The 18,046-nt window shown below is 41.3% G+C and overlaps 1 protein-coding gene across 7 annotated transcripts in view; it reads right to left on the bottom strand.

The window, feature by feature from the left end:
* NF1 (neurofibromin 1) overlaps positions 1 to 18,046 on the bottom strand; it is a 1,508,106-nt gene that overhangs the window by 1,227,614 nt on the left and 262,446 nt on the right. For all 7 annotated transcript variants that reach the window (XM_053707520.1, XM_053707522.1, XM_053707523.1 and 4 more), the window contains exon 5: positions 9,571 to 9,677. In XM_053707520.1, the coding sequence (XP_053563495.1) occupies positions 9,571 to 9,677 (107 nt within the window). The remainder of the gene's footprint in view (positions 1 to 9,570; positions 9,678 to 18,046) is intronic.

Below are 18,046 nucleotides of genomic sequence, written 5' to 3'. Positions count from 1 at the left end.
AAATATCCTACCCAAGGATATATACTGTAGATGTCCTAGATAAAATTGCAGTCTAAATCTTTCAACAGTGCAAGTCCCCAATACATAGAAGACCAAGCACTTACGTGCATCTAGCCGTCCGGCAGGAGGACAGTCTATACGGTGTGAGAGGTTGCCACTCCTCACAGAGACCTGTAGAAAAAAGAAAGAACAGAGTAAACCTACTCTGGCTTTCTATACCATGGGTAGCAGACATGTTAGGATAACGCAGCAAGGCCCACCTTACAAGTTCCTAACTGCCTTAAAGCCACCACTACCCTACTGAAGAGATTAACATGGACTACAGCTAGACTTAATCCTTGAAAGGAGTAAACCTACTCTGGCTTTCTATACTAGATAAAATCTTGCTTGAAGAGATAAAAATCCAATTTTCTTCAGACACCAAAAACTTCACCTCCTCCATACACCAAGGCAAAGAGAATGACTGGGGTTTGTGAGAAGGGAAGTGATACTTAAAGGGCCACTAAACCCAAAAACAGAATTTATGCTTACCTGATAAATTACTTTCTCCAACGGTGTGTCCGGTCCACGGCGTCATCCTTACTTGTGGGAATATCTCTTCCCCAACAGGAAATGGCAAAGAGTCCCAGCAAAGCTGGCCATATAGTCCCTCCTAGGCTCCGCCCACCCCAGTCATTCGACCGACGGACAGGAGGAAAAATATAGGAGAAACCATATGGTACCGTGGTGACTGTAGTTAGAGAAAATAATTCATCAGACCTGATTAAAAAACCAGGGCGGGCCGTGGACCGGACACACCGTTGGAGAAAGTAATTTATCAGGTAAGCATAAATTCTGTTTTCTCCAACATTGGTGTGTCCGGTCCACGGCGTCATCCTTACTTGTGGGAACCAATACCAAAGCTTTAGGACACGGATGAAGGGAGGGAGCAAATCAGGTTACCTAAACGGAAGGCACCACGGCTTGCAAAACCTTTCTCCCAAAAATAGCCTCCGAAGAAGCAAAAGTATCAAATTTGTAAAATTTGGCAAAAGTGTGCAGTGAAGACCAAGTCGCTGCTTTACATATCTGATCAACAGAAGCCTCGTTCTTGAAGGCCCATGTGGAAGCCACAGCCCTAGTGGAGTGAGCTGTGATTCTTTCAGGAGGCTGCCGTCCGGCAATCTCGTAAGCCAATCGGATGATGCTTTTAAGCCAAAAGGAAAGAGGTAGAAGTTGCTTTTTGACCTCTCCTTTTACCAGAATAGACGACAAACAGAGAAGATGTTTGTCTGAAATCTTTTGTAGCTTCTAAATAGAATTTTAGAGCACGGACTACGTCCAAATTGTGTAACAAACGTTCCTTCTTTGAAACTGGATTCGGATATAAAGAAGGTACAACTATCTCCTGGTTAATATTTTTGTTAGAAACAACCTTTGGAAGAAAACCAGGCTTAGTACGCAAAACCACCTTATCTGCATGGAACACCAGATAGGGCGGAGAACACTGCAGAGCAGATAACTCTGAAACTCTTCTAGCAGAAGAAATAGCAACCAAAAACAAAACTTTCCAAGATAACAACTTAATATCTATGGAATGTAGAGGTTCAAACGGAACCCCTTGAAGAACTGAAAGAACTAGATTTAAACTCCAGGGAGGAGTCAAAGGTCTGTAAACAGGCTTGATCCTAACCAGAGCCTGAACAAATGCTTGAACATCTGGCATAGCTGCCAGTCGTTTGTGTAGTAAGACAGATAAAGCAGAAATCTGTCCCTTTAGAGAACTCGCAGATAATCCTTTATCCAAACCCTCTTGCAGAAAGGAAAGAATCTTAGGAATTTTTACCTTATTCCAAGGGAATCCCTTGGATTCACACCAGCTGATATATCTCTTCCATATTTTATGGTAAATCTTTCTAGTTACCGGTTTTCTGGCCTGAACCAGAGTATCAATCACCGAATCTGAAAACCCACGCTTTGATAGAATCAAGCGTTCAATCTCCAAGCCGTCAGCTGGAGGGAGACCAGATTTGGATGTTCGAATGGACCCTGAACAAGAAGGTTCTGTCTCAAAGGTAGCTTCCATGGTGGAACCGATGACATATTCACCAGGTCTGCATACCAAGTCCTGCGTGGCCACGCAGGAGCTATCAAGATCACCAAGACTCTCTCCTGTTTGATCCTGGCTACCAGCCTGGGAATGAGAGGAAACGGTGGGAACACATAAGCTAGGTTGAAGGTCCAAGGCGCTACTAGTGCATCCACTAGAGTCACCTTGGGATCCCTGGATCTGGACCCGTAGCAAGGAACCTTGAAGTTCTGACGAGACGCCATCAGATCCATGTCTGGAATGCCCCATAATTGAGTCAACTGGGCAAAAATCTCCGGGTGGAGTTCCCACTCCCCCGGATGGAATGTCTGACGACTCAGATAATCCGCTTCCCAGTTTTCCACACCTGGGATGTGGATCGCAGATAGATGGCAGGAGTGATTCTCCGCCCATTGTATTATTTTGGTTACTTCTTTCATCGCCAGGGAACTCCTTGTTCCCCCCTGATGATTGATATACGCAACAGGTGTCATGTTGTCTGATTGGAATCTTATGAATCTGGCCTTTGCAAGCTGAGGCCAAGTCCTGAGAGCATTGAATATCGCTCTTAGTTCCAGAATGTTTATCGGGAGAAGAGACTCTTCCCAAGACCATAGTCCCTGAGCTTTCAGGGATTCCCAGACTGCACCCCAGCCCACTAGACTGGCGTCGGTCGTGACAATGACCCACTCTGGTCTGCGGAAGCTCATTCCCTGGGATAGGTGGTCCGGGGATATCCACCAACGGAGTGAATCTCTGGTCTTCTGATCTACTTGAATCACTGGAGACAAGTCTGTATAGTCCCCATTCCACTGTTTCAGCATGCACAGTTGTAATGGTCTTAGATGAATTTGCGCAAAAGGAATTATGTCCATTGCTGCAACCATCAACCCTACTACTTCCATGCACTGAGCTATGGAAGGACGTGGAACAGAATGAAGAACTTGACAAGCGCTTAGAAGTTTTGACTTTCTGACATCTGTCAGAAAGATCCTCATTTCTAAGGAATCTATTATTGTTCCCAGGAAGGGAACTCATGTTGACGGAGACAGAGAACTTTTTTCTATGTTCACCTTCCATCCGTGAGATCTGAGAAAGGCCAGAACGATGTCTGTATGAGCCTTTGCTTTTGAAAGGGACGACGCTTGTATTAGAATGTCGTCCAAGTATGGTACTACTGCAATGCCCCTCGGTCTTAGAACCGCTAGAAGGGACCCGAGTACCTTTGTGAAAATCCTTGGAGCAGTGGCTAATCCGAATGGGAGGGCCACAAACTGGTAATGTTTGTCCAGAAAGGCGAACCTTAGGAACTGATGATGTTCTTTGTGGATAGGAATATGTAGGTACGCATCCTTTAGATCCACGGTAGTCATAAATTGACCTTCCTGGATAGTGGGTAGAATCGTTCGAATGGTTTCCATTTTGAACGATGGTACCCTGAGAAATTTGTTTAGGATCTTTAAATCCAGAATTGGTCTGAAGGTTCCCTCTTTTTTGGGAACAACGAACAGATTTGAGTAAAATCCCATTCCTTGTTCCGTCATTGGAACTGGGTGTATCACTCCCATATTTAGCAGGTCTTCTACACAATGTAAGAACGCCTGTCTCTTTATTTGGTTTGAGGATAAGTGAGACACGTGGAACCTTCCCCTTGGGGGTAGTTGAGTCCTTGAATTCCAGAAGATAACCCTGAGAAACTATTTCTAGCGTCCAGGGATCCTGAACATCTCTTGCCCAAGCCTGAGCAAAGAGAGAGAGTCTGCCCCCCACTAGATCCGGTCCCGGATCGGGGGCTACTCCTTCATGCTGTTTTGTTAGCGGTAGCAGGCTTCATGGTCTGCTTACCCTTGTTCCAGCCTTGCATCGGTTTCCAGGTTGATTTGGACTGTGAGGCATTACCCTCTTGCTTAGAGGATGCAGAATTAGAGGCCGGTCCGTTCCTGAAATTACGAAAGGAACGAAAATTAGACTTATTCTTGGCCTTGAAAGGCCTATCTTGTGGGAGGGCGTGGCTCTTTCCCCCAGTGATGTCTGAGATAATCTCTTTCAATTCTGGTCCAAAGAGAGTTTTACCCTTGAAGGGGATGTTAAGCAATTTTGTCTTGGATGATACATCCGCTGACCAAGACTTTAGCCAAAGTGCTTTGCGCGCCACAATTGCAAACCCTGAATTTTTCGCCGCTAATCTAGCTAATTGCAAAGCGGCATCTAAAATAAAAGAGTTAGCCAACTTAAGTGCGTGAACTCTGTCCATAACCTCCTCATATGGAGTCTCTCTACTGAGCGACTTTTCTAGTTCCGCGAACCAGAACCACGCCGCTGTAGTTACAGGAACAATGCACGAAATGGGTTGTAGAAGGTAACTTTGCTGTACAAAAATCTTTTTAAGCAAACCTTCCAATTTTTTATCCATAGGATCTTTGAAAGCACAACTATCTTCGATAGGAATAGTAGTGCGCTTGTTTAGAGTAGAAACTGCCCCCTCGACCTTAGGGACTGTCTGCCATAAGTCCTTTCTGGGGTCGACCATAGGAAATAATTTTTTAAATATAGGAGGGGGAACAAAAGGTATGCCGGGCTTCTCCCACTCCTTATTCACTATGTCCGCCACCCGCTTGGGTATAGGAAAAGCGTCGGGGTGCACCGGAAACCTCTAGGAACTTGTCCATCTTGCATAATTTTTCTGGAATGACCAAGTTGTCACAATCATCCAGAGTAGATAACACCTCCTTAAGCAGTGCGCGGAGATGTTCTAATTTAAATTTAAATGTCACAACATCAGGTTCAGCCTGTTGAGAAATTTTTCCTGAATCTGAAATTTCCCCATCTGACAAAACCTCCCTCATGGCCCCTTCAGATTGGTGTGAGGGTATGACAGAACAATTATCATCAGCGCCCTCCTGCTCTTCAGTGTTTAAAACAGAGCAATCGGGCTTTCTCTGATATGCAGGCATTTTGGATAAAATATTTGCTATGGAGTTATCCATTACAGCCGTCAATTGTTGCATGGTAATAAGCATTGGCGCGCTAGAAGTACTAGGGGCCTCCTGCGTGGGCAAAACTGGGGTAGACACAGAAGGAGATGATGTAGAACCATGTCTACTCCCTTCTGAGGAATCATCTTGGGCAATTTCATTATTTGTGGCAGTACTGTCCTTACTTTGTTTGGACGCTATGGCACAATTATCACACAATTTTGAAGGGGGAGACACATTGGCTTTCATACATATAGAACATAGCTTATCTGAAGGCACAGACATGTTAAACAGGCTTAAACTTGTCAATAAAGCCGTTTTAAAACAAAACCGTTACTGTCTCTTTAAATTTTAAACAGAGCACACTTTATTACTGAATATGTGAAAATATATGAAGGAATTGTTCAAAATTTACCAAAATTTCACCACAGTGTCTTAAAGCATTAAAAGTATTGCACACCAATTTTCAGAGCTTTAACCCTTAAAATAACGAAACCGGAGCCGGTTACAGAATTAACCCCTATACAGTCCCAGCTACAGCCTTTGCTGTGACTTTACCAAGCCCAGAGGGGAATACGATACCAAATGACGCCTTCTAGGAACTTTTCCAACTACTTTCAGGTCCTCACACATGCATCTGCATGTCTTGCACTCAAAAACAACTGCGCAGTAATGGCGCGAAAATGAGGCTCAGCCTACAACTGGGACGGCCCTTCCTGACTGGAAAAGGTGTCTAACACAGTGCCTGACGTTAAAAAACGTTCCCCAAGTTTATAAGTGTGAATTATCAGCATAAACATGTATAAAATGTCTAAATAAAGCAATCGATTTAGCCCATAAAAGTGTCTACCAGTTTTATAGCCCATATTAAGCCCTTTATTCTGTTTGAGACTAAGAAAATGGCTTACCGGTCCCCATGAGGGGAAATGACAGCCTTCCAGCATTACACAGTCTTGTTAGAAATATGGCTAGTCATACCTTAAGCAGAAAAGTCTGCTAACTGTTTCCCCCAACTGAAGTTACTTCATCTCAACAGTCCTATGTGGAAACAGCAATCGATTTTAGTTACTGTCTGCTAAAATCATCTTCCTCTCACAAACAGAAATCTTCATCTTTTTCTGTTTCAGGGTAAATAGTACATACCAGCACTATTTTAAAATAACAAACTCTTGATAGAATAAAAAAACTACAACTAAACACCACATACTCTTAACCATCTCTGTGGAGATGTTGCCTGTGCAACGGCAAAGAGAATGACTGGGGTGGGCGGAGCCTAGGAGGGACTATATGGCCAGCTTTGCTGGGACTCTTTGCCATTTCCTGTTGGGGAAGAGATATTCCCACAAGTAAGGATGACGCCGTGGACCGGACACACCAATGTTGGAGAAATCTTTCTTTCATGATTCAGATAGAACATACAAATTTAAAAAACATTACAATTTACTTCTATTATTTATTTTGCTTCATTTTTAGATATCCTTATTTGAAGAAAAAGCAATGCACATGGGTGAGCCAATCACATGAGGCTTCTATGTGCAGCAACCAATCAGCAGCTAGTGAGCATATCTAGATATGCTTTTCATCAAAGAATATCAAGAGAATTAAACAAATTAGATAATAGAATTAAATTAGAAATATGTTTAAAAACGCATTGTCTTTCTAAATCATGAAAGAAAAAATGTGGGTTTCATGTCCCTTTAACAGCTTTGCTGTGTTGCTCTTTGCCTCCTCCTCCTGCTGGCCAGGAGTGATATTCCCAACAGTAATTGAGGACGTCATGGACTCACCATATCTTAGGAAAGAAACACTACTTAACCTCAAATCATTCATTGTTTTGCATAAACTGCTGAAATTTATTTTGCCACTTAAGAGCTAATATCCTTAGTGAGTTTTTATATATATATATATATATATATATATATATATATATATATATATATATATATATATATATATAAATATATATATATATATATATATATATATATATATATATATATATATATATATATATATATATATATATATATATATATATATATATAAGAAAAAAGGTAACAGCACCACAGTACAAAATTCTTCTTTACAGGTGAAAAAAGTTCTTTATTTGGGTATAACAACCATAAAAGCGACGTTTCGGACCTACATGCATTGATTAAGGACCATGGAGGTCCGAAACGTTGCTTTTATGGTTGTTATACCCAAATAAAGAACATTTTTCACCTGTAAAGAAGAATTTTGTACTGTGGTGCTGTTACCTTTTTTCTTACATGGACTGTATACATTGGTGTTTGGCTGATACTCCTTGGTGACGAGCACACAGACTGAAAACTAAGTACAACTTATGGTGCTGGACTCCAACTATTTACCTTTTTTTTTATTTATATATATATATATATATATATATATATATATATATATATATATATATACAGGGAGTGCAGAATTATTAGGCAAGTTGTATTTTTGAGGATTAATTTTATTATTGAACAACCACCATGTTCTCAATGAACCCAAAAAACTCATTAATATCAAAGTTGAATAGTTTTGGAAGTAGTTTTTAGTTTGTTTTTAGTTATAGCTATTTTAGGGGGATATCTGTGTGTGCAGGTGACTATTACTGTGCATAATTATTAGGCAACTTAACAAAAAACAAATATATACCCATTTCAATTATTTATTTTTACCAGTGAAACCAATATAACATCTCAACATTCACAAATATACATTTCTGACATTCAAAAACAAAACAAAAACAAAATCAGTGACCAATATAGCCATCTTTCTTTGCAAGGACACTCAAAAGCCTGACATCCATGGATTCTGTCAGTGTTTTGATCTGTTCACCATCAACATTGCGTGCAGCAGCAACCACAGCCTCCCAGACACTGTTCAGAGAGGTGTACTGTTTTCCCTCCTTGTAAATCTCTCATTTGATGATGGACCACAGGTTCTCAATGGGGTTCAGATCAGGTGAACAAGGAGGCCATGTCATTAGATTTTCTTCTTTTATACCCTTTCTTGCCAGCCACGCTGTGGAGTACTTGGACGCGTGTGATGGAGCATTGTCCTGCATAAAAATCATGTTTTTCTTGAAGGATGCAGACTTCTTCCTGTATCACTGCTTGAAGAAGGTGTCTTCCAGAAACTGGCAGTAGGACTGGGAGTTGAGCTTGACTCCATCCTCAACCCGAAAAGGACCCACAAGCTCATCTTTGATGATACCAGCCCAAACCAGTACTCCACCTCCACCTTGCTGGCGTCTGAGTCGGACTGGAGCTCTCTGCCCTTTACCAATCCAGCCACGGGCCCATCCATTTGGCCCATCAAGACTCACTCTCATTTCATCAGTCCATTAAACCTTAGAAAAATCAGTCTTGACGTTTCAGCTTGTGTGTCTTGTTCAGTGGTGGTCGTCTTTCAGCCTTTCTTACCTTGGCCATGTCTCTGAGTATTGCACACCTTGTGCTTTTGGGCACTCCAGTGATGTTGCAGCTCTGAAATATGGCCAAACTGGTGGCAAGTGGCATCTTGGCAGCTGCACGCTTGACTTTTCTCAGTTCATGGGCAGTTATTTTGCGCCTTGGTTTTTCCACACGCTTCTTGCGACCCTGTTGACTATTTTGAATGAAACGCTTGATTGTTCGATGATCACGCTTCAGAAGCTTTGCAATTTTAAGAGTGCTGCATCCCTCTGCAAGATATCTCACTATTTTTGACTTTTCTGAGCCTGTCAAGTCCTTCTTTTGACCCATTTTGCCAAAGGAAAGGAAGTTGCCTAATAATTATGCACACCTGATATAGGGTGTTGATGTCATTAGACCACACCCCTTCTCATTACAGAGATGCACATCACCTAATATGCTTAATTGGTAGTAGGCTTTCGAGCCTATACAGCTTGGAGTAAGACAACATGCATAAAGAGGATGATGTGGTCAAAATACTCATTTGCCTAATAATTCTGCACTCCCTGTATATATATGTATATATATATATATAAGTATTATTATTTATTTATTTTATTTTTTATTTTTAATGCACTTGAGTCTCTAATAAAAAAAAAATTATTTTTGCTAAGTGCCTAAATGAATCAGTTCATTATTACAGATACTAAAGCATGGTAGTTAAAGGGATATGAAATATTTTTCCTTTAGTAAAAAATAAATTAAAAAAAACACCATATATGTTAAATCAAAGTAAACGTAAAAAGAAACTGTGTTAAAAACCAAAACAACATACTTGTTTTCTTCAAAATGAGCACTTAGTAGACATGCTGATACATTAAGTTGCTTTGTGTCTCTTCTGCACATGGGCAGAAACTGACTTGCTTGTAAATATCTAGCCATCACTGTATAGAAAACCAGCTCATGTTAATCTAGAAGATTAGACATTAAGCTAGACATCCCTTCCTTTTTTTTTTTTTATCAAAGTGTGCCCTTTTTGAGGTTACTATGATTACATTTGGTTTTCTTTATGTTACCTGGTCTTCTAAATAGTAGTGTTTGCATACCAGAAGATTACACTGACCTTGTAAGAGTCTTTTCAGTTTTGAACAATCCACATTAATGTACTGTATCAATTCTATATCATGAACATCAAAATTATCTTCCGAACAAACCGTCAGTTCCTGTAGCCTGTAAATATAAAATCAATTATTTATAATACCAATCACAGACTTAAGTCAAAATTAAACTTTCATAGTTCATGCAATTTTAAACAACTAGACATGCAAATTTTAAACAACTTTCTAATTTAATTCCATTTAAAAAATGTGCACAGTCTTTTTATATTTACACTTTTTGAGTTACCAACTCATGAAAGAATTCACAGAATATACATATATGCATTTGTGATTGGCTGAAGGTTGTCAACTGATACAGTAGAAGTGGAAATAGACCACTTTTAAACTTGTCAGAAAAAAAATCTACTACTCATTTGAAGTTCAGGCTAAGTGCTGTTGCATTGTCTTTTTATTGTGTATTTTTTGATTATGCAAATCTACTGGTCCTTTAAGTTTCAAATAAATCTGTCAAAAAATATATAGTAAGCATGACCCAAACAGTATTCTAAATGGTTACAGATCATATAATATTTAACATATTACCAAAACATAACAATTACCACATAGAACAGAATTTAACTATTACAGGGTGCCAGGCACTTAGAAAATTAAATGGTTCTAAAGTGCAAGTTGAACCTTCACCTCCACTTAATTAAATCAGAATAAGTTAAAGGGACAGTAAACACCAGAATTTTTGTTGTTTAAAAAGGTAGATAATCCCTTTATTACCCATTCCCCAATTTTGCATAACCAACACAGTTATAATAATATACTTTTTACCTCTGTGATTACCTTGTATCTATGCCTCTGCAAACTGCCCCCTTATTTCAGTTCTTTTGACAGACATGCATTTTTAAGCCAATCAGTGCTTGCTATTAGGAGCTTCACGTGCCGGAGCTCAATGTTATCTATATCAAACACATGAACTAACGCCCTCTAGTGGTGAAAAACGGTCAAAATGCTTTCCGATTAGAGGCAGTCTTCAAGATCTAAGAGATTAGCACATGAACCTCCTAGATTTAGCTTTCAACTAAGAATACCAAGAGAACAAAGCAAAATTGGTAAAAAAAAAAAGTAAATTGGAAAGTTGTTTAAAATTACATGCCCTATTTAAATCATGAAAGTTTTTTTTACTTTATAGTCCCTTTAACCATGCACAGATTGACAAATTTGACATTCAAGAGTCATCACCAATTTCGAGGGTCCCATAATATTTATATATGTAGGAAAAACATAATTTATGTAAGAACTTACCTGATAAATTCATTTCTTTCATATTGGCAAGAGTCCATGAACTAGTGACATATGGGATATACAATCCTACCAGGAGGGGCAAAGTTTCCCAAACCTCAAAATGCCTATAAATACACCCCTCACCACACCCACAATTCAGTTTAACGAATAGCCAAGCAGTGGGGTGAAAAAGAAAGGAGTAGAAAGCATCAACAAAGCAAATTTGGAAATAATTGTGCTTTATACAAAAAATCATAACCACCATAAAAAGGGTGGGCCTCATGGACTCTTGCCAATATGAAAGAAATGAATTTATCAGGTAAGTTCTTACATAAATTATGTTTTCTTTCATGTAATTGGCAAGAGTCCATGAGCTAGTGACATATGGGATATCAATACCCAAGATGTGGAGTCTTCCACTCAAGAGTCACTAGAGAGGGAGGGAATCAAAATAAAAACAGCCATATTCCGCTGAAAAAAATTAGTCCACAACCCAAAAAACAGAATTTATGCTTACCTGATAAATTACTTTCTCTTGTGATGGATCGAGTCCACTGATTCATCCTTTACTTGTGGGATATTCTCCTTCCCAACAGGAAGTGGCAAAGAGAGCACACAGCAGAGCTGTCCATATAGCTCCCCCTCTAGCTCCACCCCCCCAGTCATTCGACCGAAGGTTAGGAAGAAAAAGGAGAAACCATAGGGTGCAGTTGTGACTGTAGTTTAAACAAAAAAACTACCTGACTTAATAGCCAGGTCGGGCCATGGACTCGATACATCACAAGAGAAAGTAATTTATCAGGTAAGCATAAATTCTGTTTTCTCTTGTAAGATGTATCGAGTCCACGGATTCATCCTTTACTTGCGGGATACCAATACCAAAGCTTTAGGACACGGATGAAGGGAGGGAACAAGACAGGTACCTTAAACGGAAGGCACCACTGCTTGTAAAACCTTTCTCCCAAAAATAGCCTCAGAAGAAGCAAAAGTATCAAATTTGGAAAATTTGGAAAAAGTATGCAGCGAAGACCAAGTCGCTGCCTTACAAATCTGTTCAACAGAAGCCTCATTTTTAAAAGCCCATGTGGAAGCCACTGCTCTGGTAGAATGAGCAGTAATTGTTTCGGGAGGCTGCTGGCCAGCGGTCTCATAGGCCAAACGGATGATGCTTTTCAGCCAAAAGGAAAGAGAGGTAGCAGTCGCCTTCTGACCTCTCCTCTTACCAGAACAGATAAACAATGAAGTTGTTTGTCTGAAATCCTTAGTTGCTTGTAAATAGAACTTTAAAGCACGAACCACATCAAGATTGTGTAACAGACGTTCCTTCTTCGAAGAAGGATTAGGACACAGAGGAAGAACAACAATTTCCTGATTAATATTCTTATTAGACACAACCTTAGGAAGAAAACCGGGTTTGGTACGCAAAACTACCTTATCTGCATGGAAAATCAGGTAAGGTGAATCACACTGTAAAGCAGATAACTCTGAAACTCTTCGAGCAGAAGAGATAGCTACCAAAAACAAAACTTTTCAAGATAAAAGCTTAATATCTATGGAATGTAAAGGTTCAAACGGAACCCCTTGCAGAACTGAAAGAACTAAATTCAGACGCCATGGCGGAGCCACAGGTCTATAAACAGGCTTGATTCTGACTATAGCCTGACTAAACGCTTGAACGTCTGGTACCTCTGCCAGACGTTTGTGTAAAAGAATAGACAAAGCAGATATCTGTCCTTTTAAGGAACTAGCTGATAATCCTTTCTCCAATCCTTCTTGGAGAAAGGACAATATCCTGGGAATCCTAATCTTACTCCATGAGTAACCCTTGGATTCGCACCAAAAAAGATATTTGCGCCAAATCTTATGGTAGATTTTCCTGGTGACAGGCTTTCTAGCCTGAATCAGGGTATTAATAACCGACTCAGAGAAACCACGCTTTGATAGAATTAGGTGTTCAATCTCCAAGCAGTCAGACGCAGAGAAATTAGATTTGGATGTTTGAAAGGACCTTGTATTAGAAGGTCCTGCCTCATTGGTAGTGTCCATGGTGGAACAGATGACATGTCCACTAGGTCTGCATACCAGGTCCAGCGTGGCCACGCAGGCGCTATTAGAATCACTGAAGCCCTCTCCTGCTTGATTCCGGCAACCAGACGAGGGAGGAGAGGAAACGGTGGAAAAACATAGGCCAGATTGAAGGACCAAGGCGCTGCTAGATCATCTATCAGCACCGCCTGGGGATCCCGGGATCTGGACCCGTAAAGAGGAAGCTTGGTGTTCTGACGGGACACCATCAGATCCAATTCTGGAGCGCCCCATAGCTGAATCAGATGGGCAAATACCTCTGGGTGGAGTTCCCACTCCCCCGGTTGAAAAGTCTGATGACTTAGAAAATCTGCCTCCCAGTTGTCTACTCCTGGGATGTGAATTGCTGAGAGATGGCAAGAGTGATCCTCCGCCCACCTGATAATTTTGGTAACTTCCATCATTGATAGGGAACTCCTTGTTCCCCCTTGATGATTAACGTAAGCTACAGTCGTGATGTTGTCCGAATGAAATCTGAGGAATTTGGCCGCAGCTAGCTGAGGCCATGCCTGAAGAGCGTTTAATATCGCCCTCAGTTCCAGAATGTTTATCGGGAGAAGAGCTTCTTCCCGAGACCATAAGCCCTGAGCTTTCAGGGAGTCCCAGACTGCACCCCAGCCCAACAGACTGGCGTCGGTCGTTACGATGATCCACTCTGGTCTGCGGAAACACATTCCCTGAGACAGGTGATCCTGAGACAACCACCAGAGAAGAGAATCTCTGGTCCCCTGGTCCAACTGAATTTGAGGAGACAAATCTGCATAATCCCCATTCCACTGTTTGAGCATGCATAGTTGCAGTGGTCTGAGGTGTATCCGTGCAAAAGGGACTATGTCCATTGCCGCTACCATTAGTCCGATTGTCTCCATGCACTGAGCTACAGATGGCCGAGGAATGGAATGAAGAGCTCGGCAAGTAGTTAAGAGTTTTAACTTTCTGACCTCCGTCAGAAATATTTTCATTTCCACCGAGTCTATTAGGGTTCTTAGGAAGGAAACTCTTGTGAGGGGGGAGAGAGAACTCTTTTTGATGTTCACCTTCCACCCGTGAGACCTCAGAAAAGCCAATACAATTTCCGTGTGAGACTTGGCTCTTTGGAAATTAAGATGTCGTCTAGATAAGGCACCACTGCTATGCCCCGCGGTCTTAGAACCGCCAGGAGGGACCCTAGCACCTTTGTGAAAATTCTGGGAGCAGTGGCCAACCCGAAAGGAAGAGCCACAAACTGAAAATGCTTGTCCAGAAAGGCGAACCTGAGAAACTGGTGATGATCTTTGTGGATAGGAATGTGTAGATACGCATCCTTTAGATCCACGGTAGTCATATATTGACCCTCCTGGATCATTGGTAAGATTGTCCGAATGGTCTCCATCTTGAATAATGGGACTCTGAGGAATTTGTTTAGAATTTTGAGATCCAGGATTGGTCTGAAAGTTCCTTCTTTCTTGGGAACTACAAACAGGTTTGAGTAAAAACCCAGCCCTTGTTCCACAATTGGAACTGGGTGGATCGCTCCCATTGTATGTAGATCTTCTACACAGCGTAAGAACGCCTCTTTCTTTGTCATGTCTGTAGACAGACGAGAAATGTGGAACCTTCCCCTTGGAGGGGAGTCCTTGAATTCTAGAAGATATCCCTGGGATACAATCACTAAGGCCCAGGGATCGTGTACGTCGCTTGCCCAGGCCTGAGCGAAGAGAGAGAGTCTGCCCCCTACTAGATCCGGTCTCGGATCTGGGGCTACCCCATCATGCTGTCTTGGAGGCAGCTGGAGGCTTCTTGGCCTGTTTACCCTTGTTCCAGCCCTGGTAAGGTTTCCAGGCTGCTCTGGGTTGTGAAGTGTTACCCTCTTGCTTTGCAGCAGGGGAGGATGAAGCGAGACCGCTCCTGAAATTCCGAAAGGAACGAAAATTATTTTGTTTGTTCTTCATCTTGAAGGACTTGTCCTGGGGGAGAGCATGGCCTTTCCCCCCAGTGATTTCTGAAATGATCTCCGACCAGGACTTTAGCAATAGCGCCCCGCGCACTAAAATGGTGAAACCTGAATTTTTTGCCGCTAACTTAGCTAGTTGGAAAGCGGCATCTGTGATAAAAGAATTAGCCAGCTTAAGAGCCTTAATTCTGTCCATAATGTCCTCATATGAGGTCTCCGTCTGGAGCGCATCTTCCAGCGCCTCAAACCAGAAAGCAGCTGCAGTGGTTACAGGAACAATGCACGCAATAGGTTGGAGAAGAAAACCTTGTTGAACAAAAATTTTCTTAAGTAAACCTTCTAATTTTTTATCCATAGGGTCTTTAAAAGCACAACTGTCTTCGATTGGTATAGTTGTGCGTTTGAAGAAACAGCCCCCTCCACCTTAGGGACCGTCTGCCACGAGTCCCGCATGGGGTTAGATATGGGGAACATTTTCTTAAAAACAGGAGGGGGAATGAAGGGAATACCTGGTTTATCCCACTCCCTAGTAACGATATCCACAATCCTCTTAGGGACCGGGAACACATCAGTGTAAACAGGAACTTCTAGGTACTTGTCCATTTTACACAATTTCTCTGGAACCACCATAGGGTCGCAGTCATCCAGAGTAACTAATACCTCCCTGAGCAATAAGCGGAGGTGTTCTAGTTTAAATTTAAAAGCCAACGTATCTGAATCTGTCTGAGGAGAAACCTTTCCTGAATCGGAAATTTCTCCCTCAGACAGCACATCCCTCGCCCCCATTTCAGAGTGTTGTGAGGGTATATCGGATACGGCTACTAAAGCGTCAGAATGCTCATTATCTGTTCTTAAAACAGAGCTATCACGCTTTGCAGGTAACAAGGGCAGTTTAGATAAGAACACTGAAAGGGTATTATTCATAACTGCCGCCAAGTCTTGCAAGGTAAAAGAGTTAGACGCACTAGAGGTGCTAGGCGTCGCTTGAGCGGGCGTAACTGGTTGTGACACTTGGGGAGAGGTTGACGGGCTAACCTTGTTACCTTCTGTCTGAGAATCATCTTGGGCCACATTTTTAAGTGCAAGAATATGTTCTTTAAAGTGTATAGACATATCAGTACAAGTGGGACACATTCTGAGAGGGGGTTCCACCATGGCTTCTAAACACATTGAACAAGGACTTTCCTTGGTGTCAGACATGTTTAACAGACTAGTAGTAATATAAACAGGCTTGGAAATCACTTTAATCAAGTAAAAACACACTTTGAAAAAAACGGTACTGTGCCTTTAAGAGATAAAAAAGGCACACAATTTTGCAAAAACAGTGAAAAAATGCAGCAAACTTTTCGAAATTTTTACAGTATGTACCTAAAGCATTAGTAAGAATGCACCACTAGCAATAGAAACGATTAACCCATTAATGCCCAAACCGGATCGACAGTAGTAAAAAAAAAACGGTTAAAGAAAATTCAGCACCTTGCCACAACTCTGCTGTGGCCCTACCTTCCCAGATTTGTGGGGAAAAAGCTTCTTATTGGCCCTCAAACTACAGCAGGACCCTCCATGTGAAACAGCCTGAACTTCTAGTCAAAATAACTGCACATCTGAGGCGCAAAATTAGGCCCCTCCCACCTCACTCCGGTGCTTGTGAGGCCTAAAGAAAACACTCCCAAGTGTTTTAGTAATAGCCATGTGGGTAATAACCCCTGAAAGAAAGCCAAAGGAACCTTCAAAGTGTCTCAAAAAACGATATTTTCAATAAAAACCGTTTGCCCTGAAGTAGTGTCAACCAGCATAAACTAGCCCTGTTATGTAAGCTTGAAATTCCATACTTAGTCTCTGAATACAGCTTACCCTCCCTCATGGGGATATTAACTGTCTTTTCTAGCATTATCACAGTCTTGTCTAGAAATAAATGACTGAACATACCTCATTGCAGCCTAACCTGCAAACCATTCCCCCCAACTGAAGTTCTCTTGTACTCCTCAGTCCTGTGTGGGAACACCAGTGGATTTTAGTTACAACATGCTAAAATCCTCTTCCTCCCTGAAGAAATCTTCATCCCCTTTCTGCTAGAGAGTAAATAGTACACACTGGTACCATTTAAAATAACAAACTCTTGCTTGTAGAAAATAAAAACTACAATTCTAACACCACATTCACTTTACCCTTCCGATTGCTTAGAGCCGGCAAAGAGAATGACTGGGGGGGTGGAGCTAGAGGGGGAGCTATATGGACAGCTCTGCTGTGTGCTCCCTTTGCCACTTCCTGTTGGGAAGGAGAATATCCCACAAGTAAAGGATGAATCCGTGGACTCGATACATCTTACAAGAGAAAAATAAGTTTATTTCATTTGAAAGAACAAACTTAAATTAAAAGCAGAAGAATCAAACTGAAACAGCTGCCTGAAGAACTTTTCTACCAAAAACTGCTTCCGAAGAAGCAAATACATCAAAACGGTAGAATTTAGTAAATGTATGCAAAGAGGAGCAAGTCGCCGCTTTGCAAATCTGATCAACTGAAGCTTCATTCTTAAAAGCCCACGAAGTGGAGACTGATCTAGTAGAATGAGCTGTAATTCTGTGAGGCGGGGCCTGACCCGACTCCAAATAAGCTTGATGAATCAAAAGTTTAAACCAAGAAGCCAACGAAATAGCAGAAGCCTTGTGACCTTTCCTAGGACCAGAAAATAAAACAAATAGACTGGAAGTCTTCCTGAAATTTTTAGTAGCTTCCACATAATATTTCAAAGCTCTTACCACATCCAAAGAATGTAAGGATCTCTCCAAAGAATTTTTAGGATTAGGACATAAGGAAGGGACAACAATTTCTCTACTAATGTTGTTAGAATTCACAACCTTAGGTAAAAATTGAAAAGAAGTCCGCAAAACTGCCTTATCCTGATGAAAAATTAGAAAAGGAGACTCGCAAGAGCAAGCAGATAGCTCAGAAACTCTTCTAGAAGAAGAGATAGCCAAAAGGAACAACACTTTCCAAGAAAGTAGTTTAATGTCCAAAGAATGCATAGGCTCAAATGGAAGAGCCTGTAAAGCCTTCAGAACCAAATTAAGACTCCAAGGAGGAGAAATTGATTTAATGACAGGCTTAATACGAACTAAAGCCTGTACAAAACAGTGAATATCAGGAAGTATAGCAATCTTTCTGTGAAATAAAACAGAAAGAGCGGAGAT

This window comes from Bombina bombina, chromosome 3 (assembly GCF_027579735.1).
Source record: "Bombina bombina isolate aBomBom1 chromosome 3, aBomBom1.pri, whole genome shotgun sequence".
Lineage (NCBI taxonomy): Eukaryota > Metazoa > Chordata > Amphibia > Anura > Bombinatoridae > Bombina > Bombina bombina.
The sequence above is the reverse complement of the archived record's forward strand: the minus strand, read 5'-3'. Positions and strand labels throughout refer to the sequence as shown.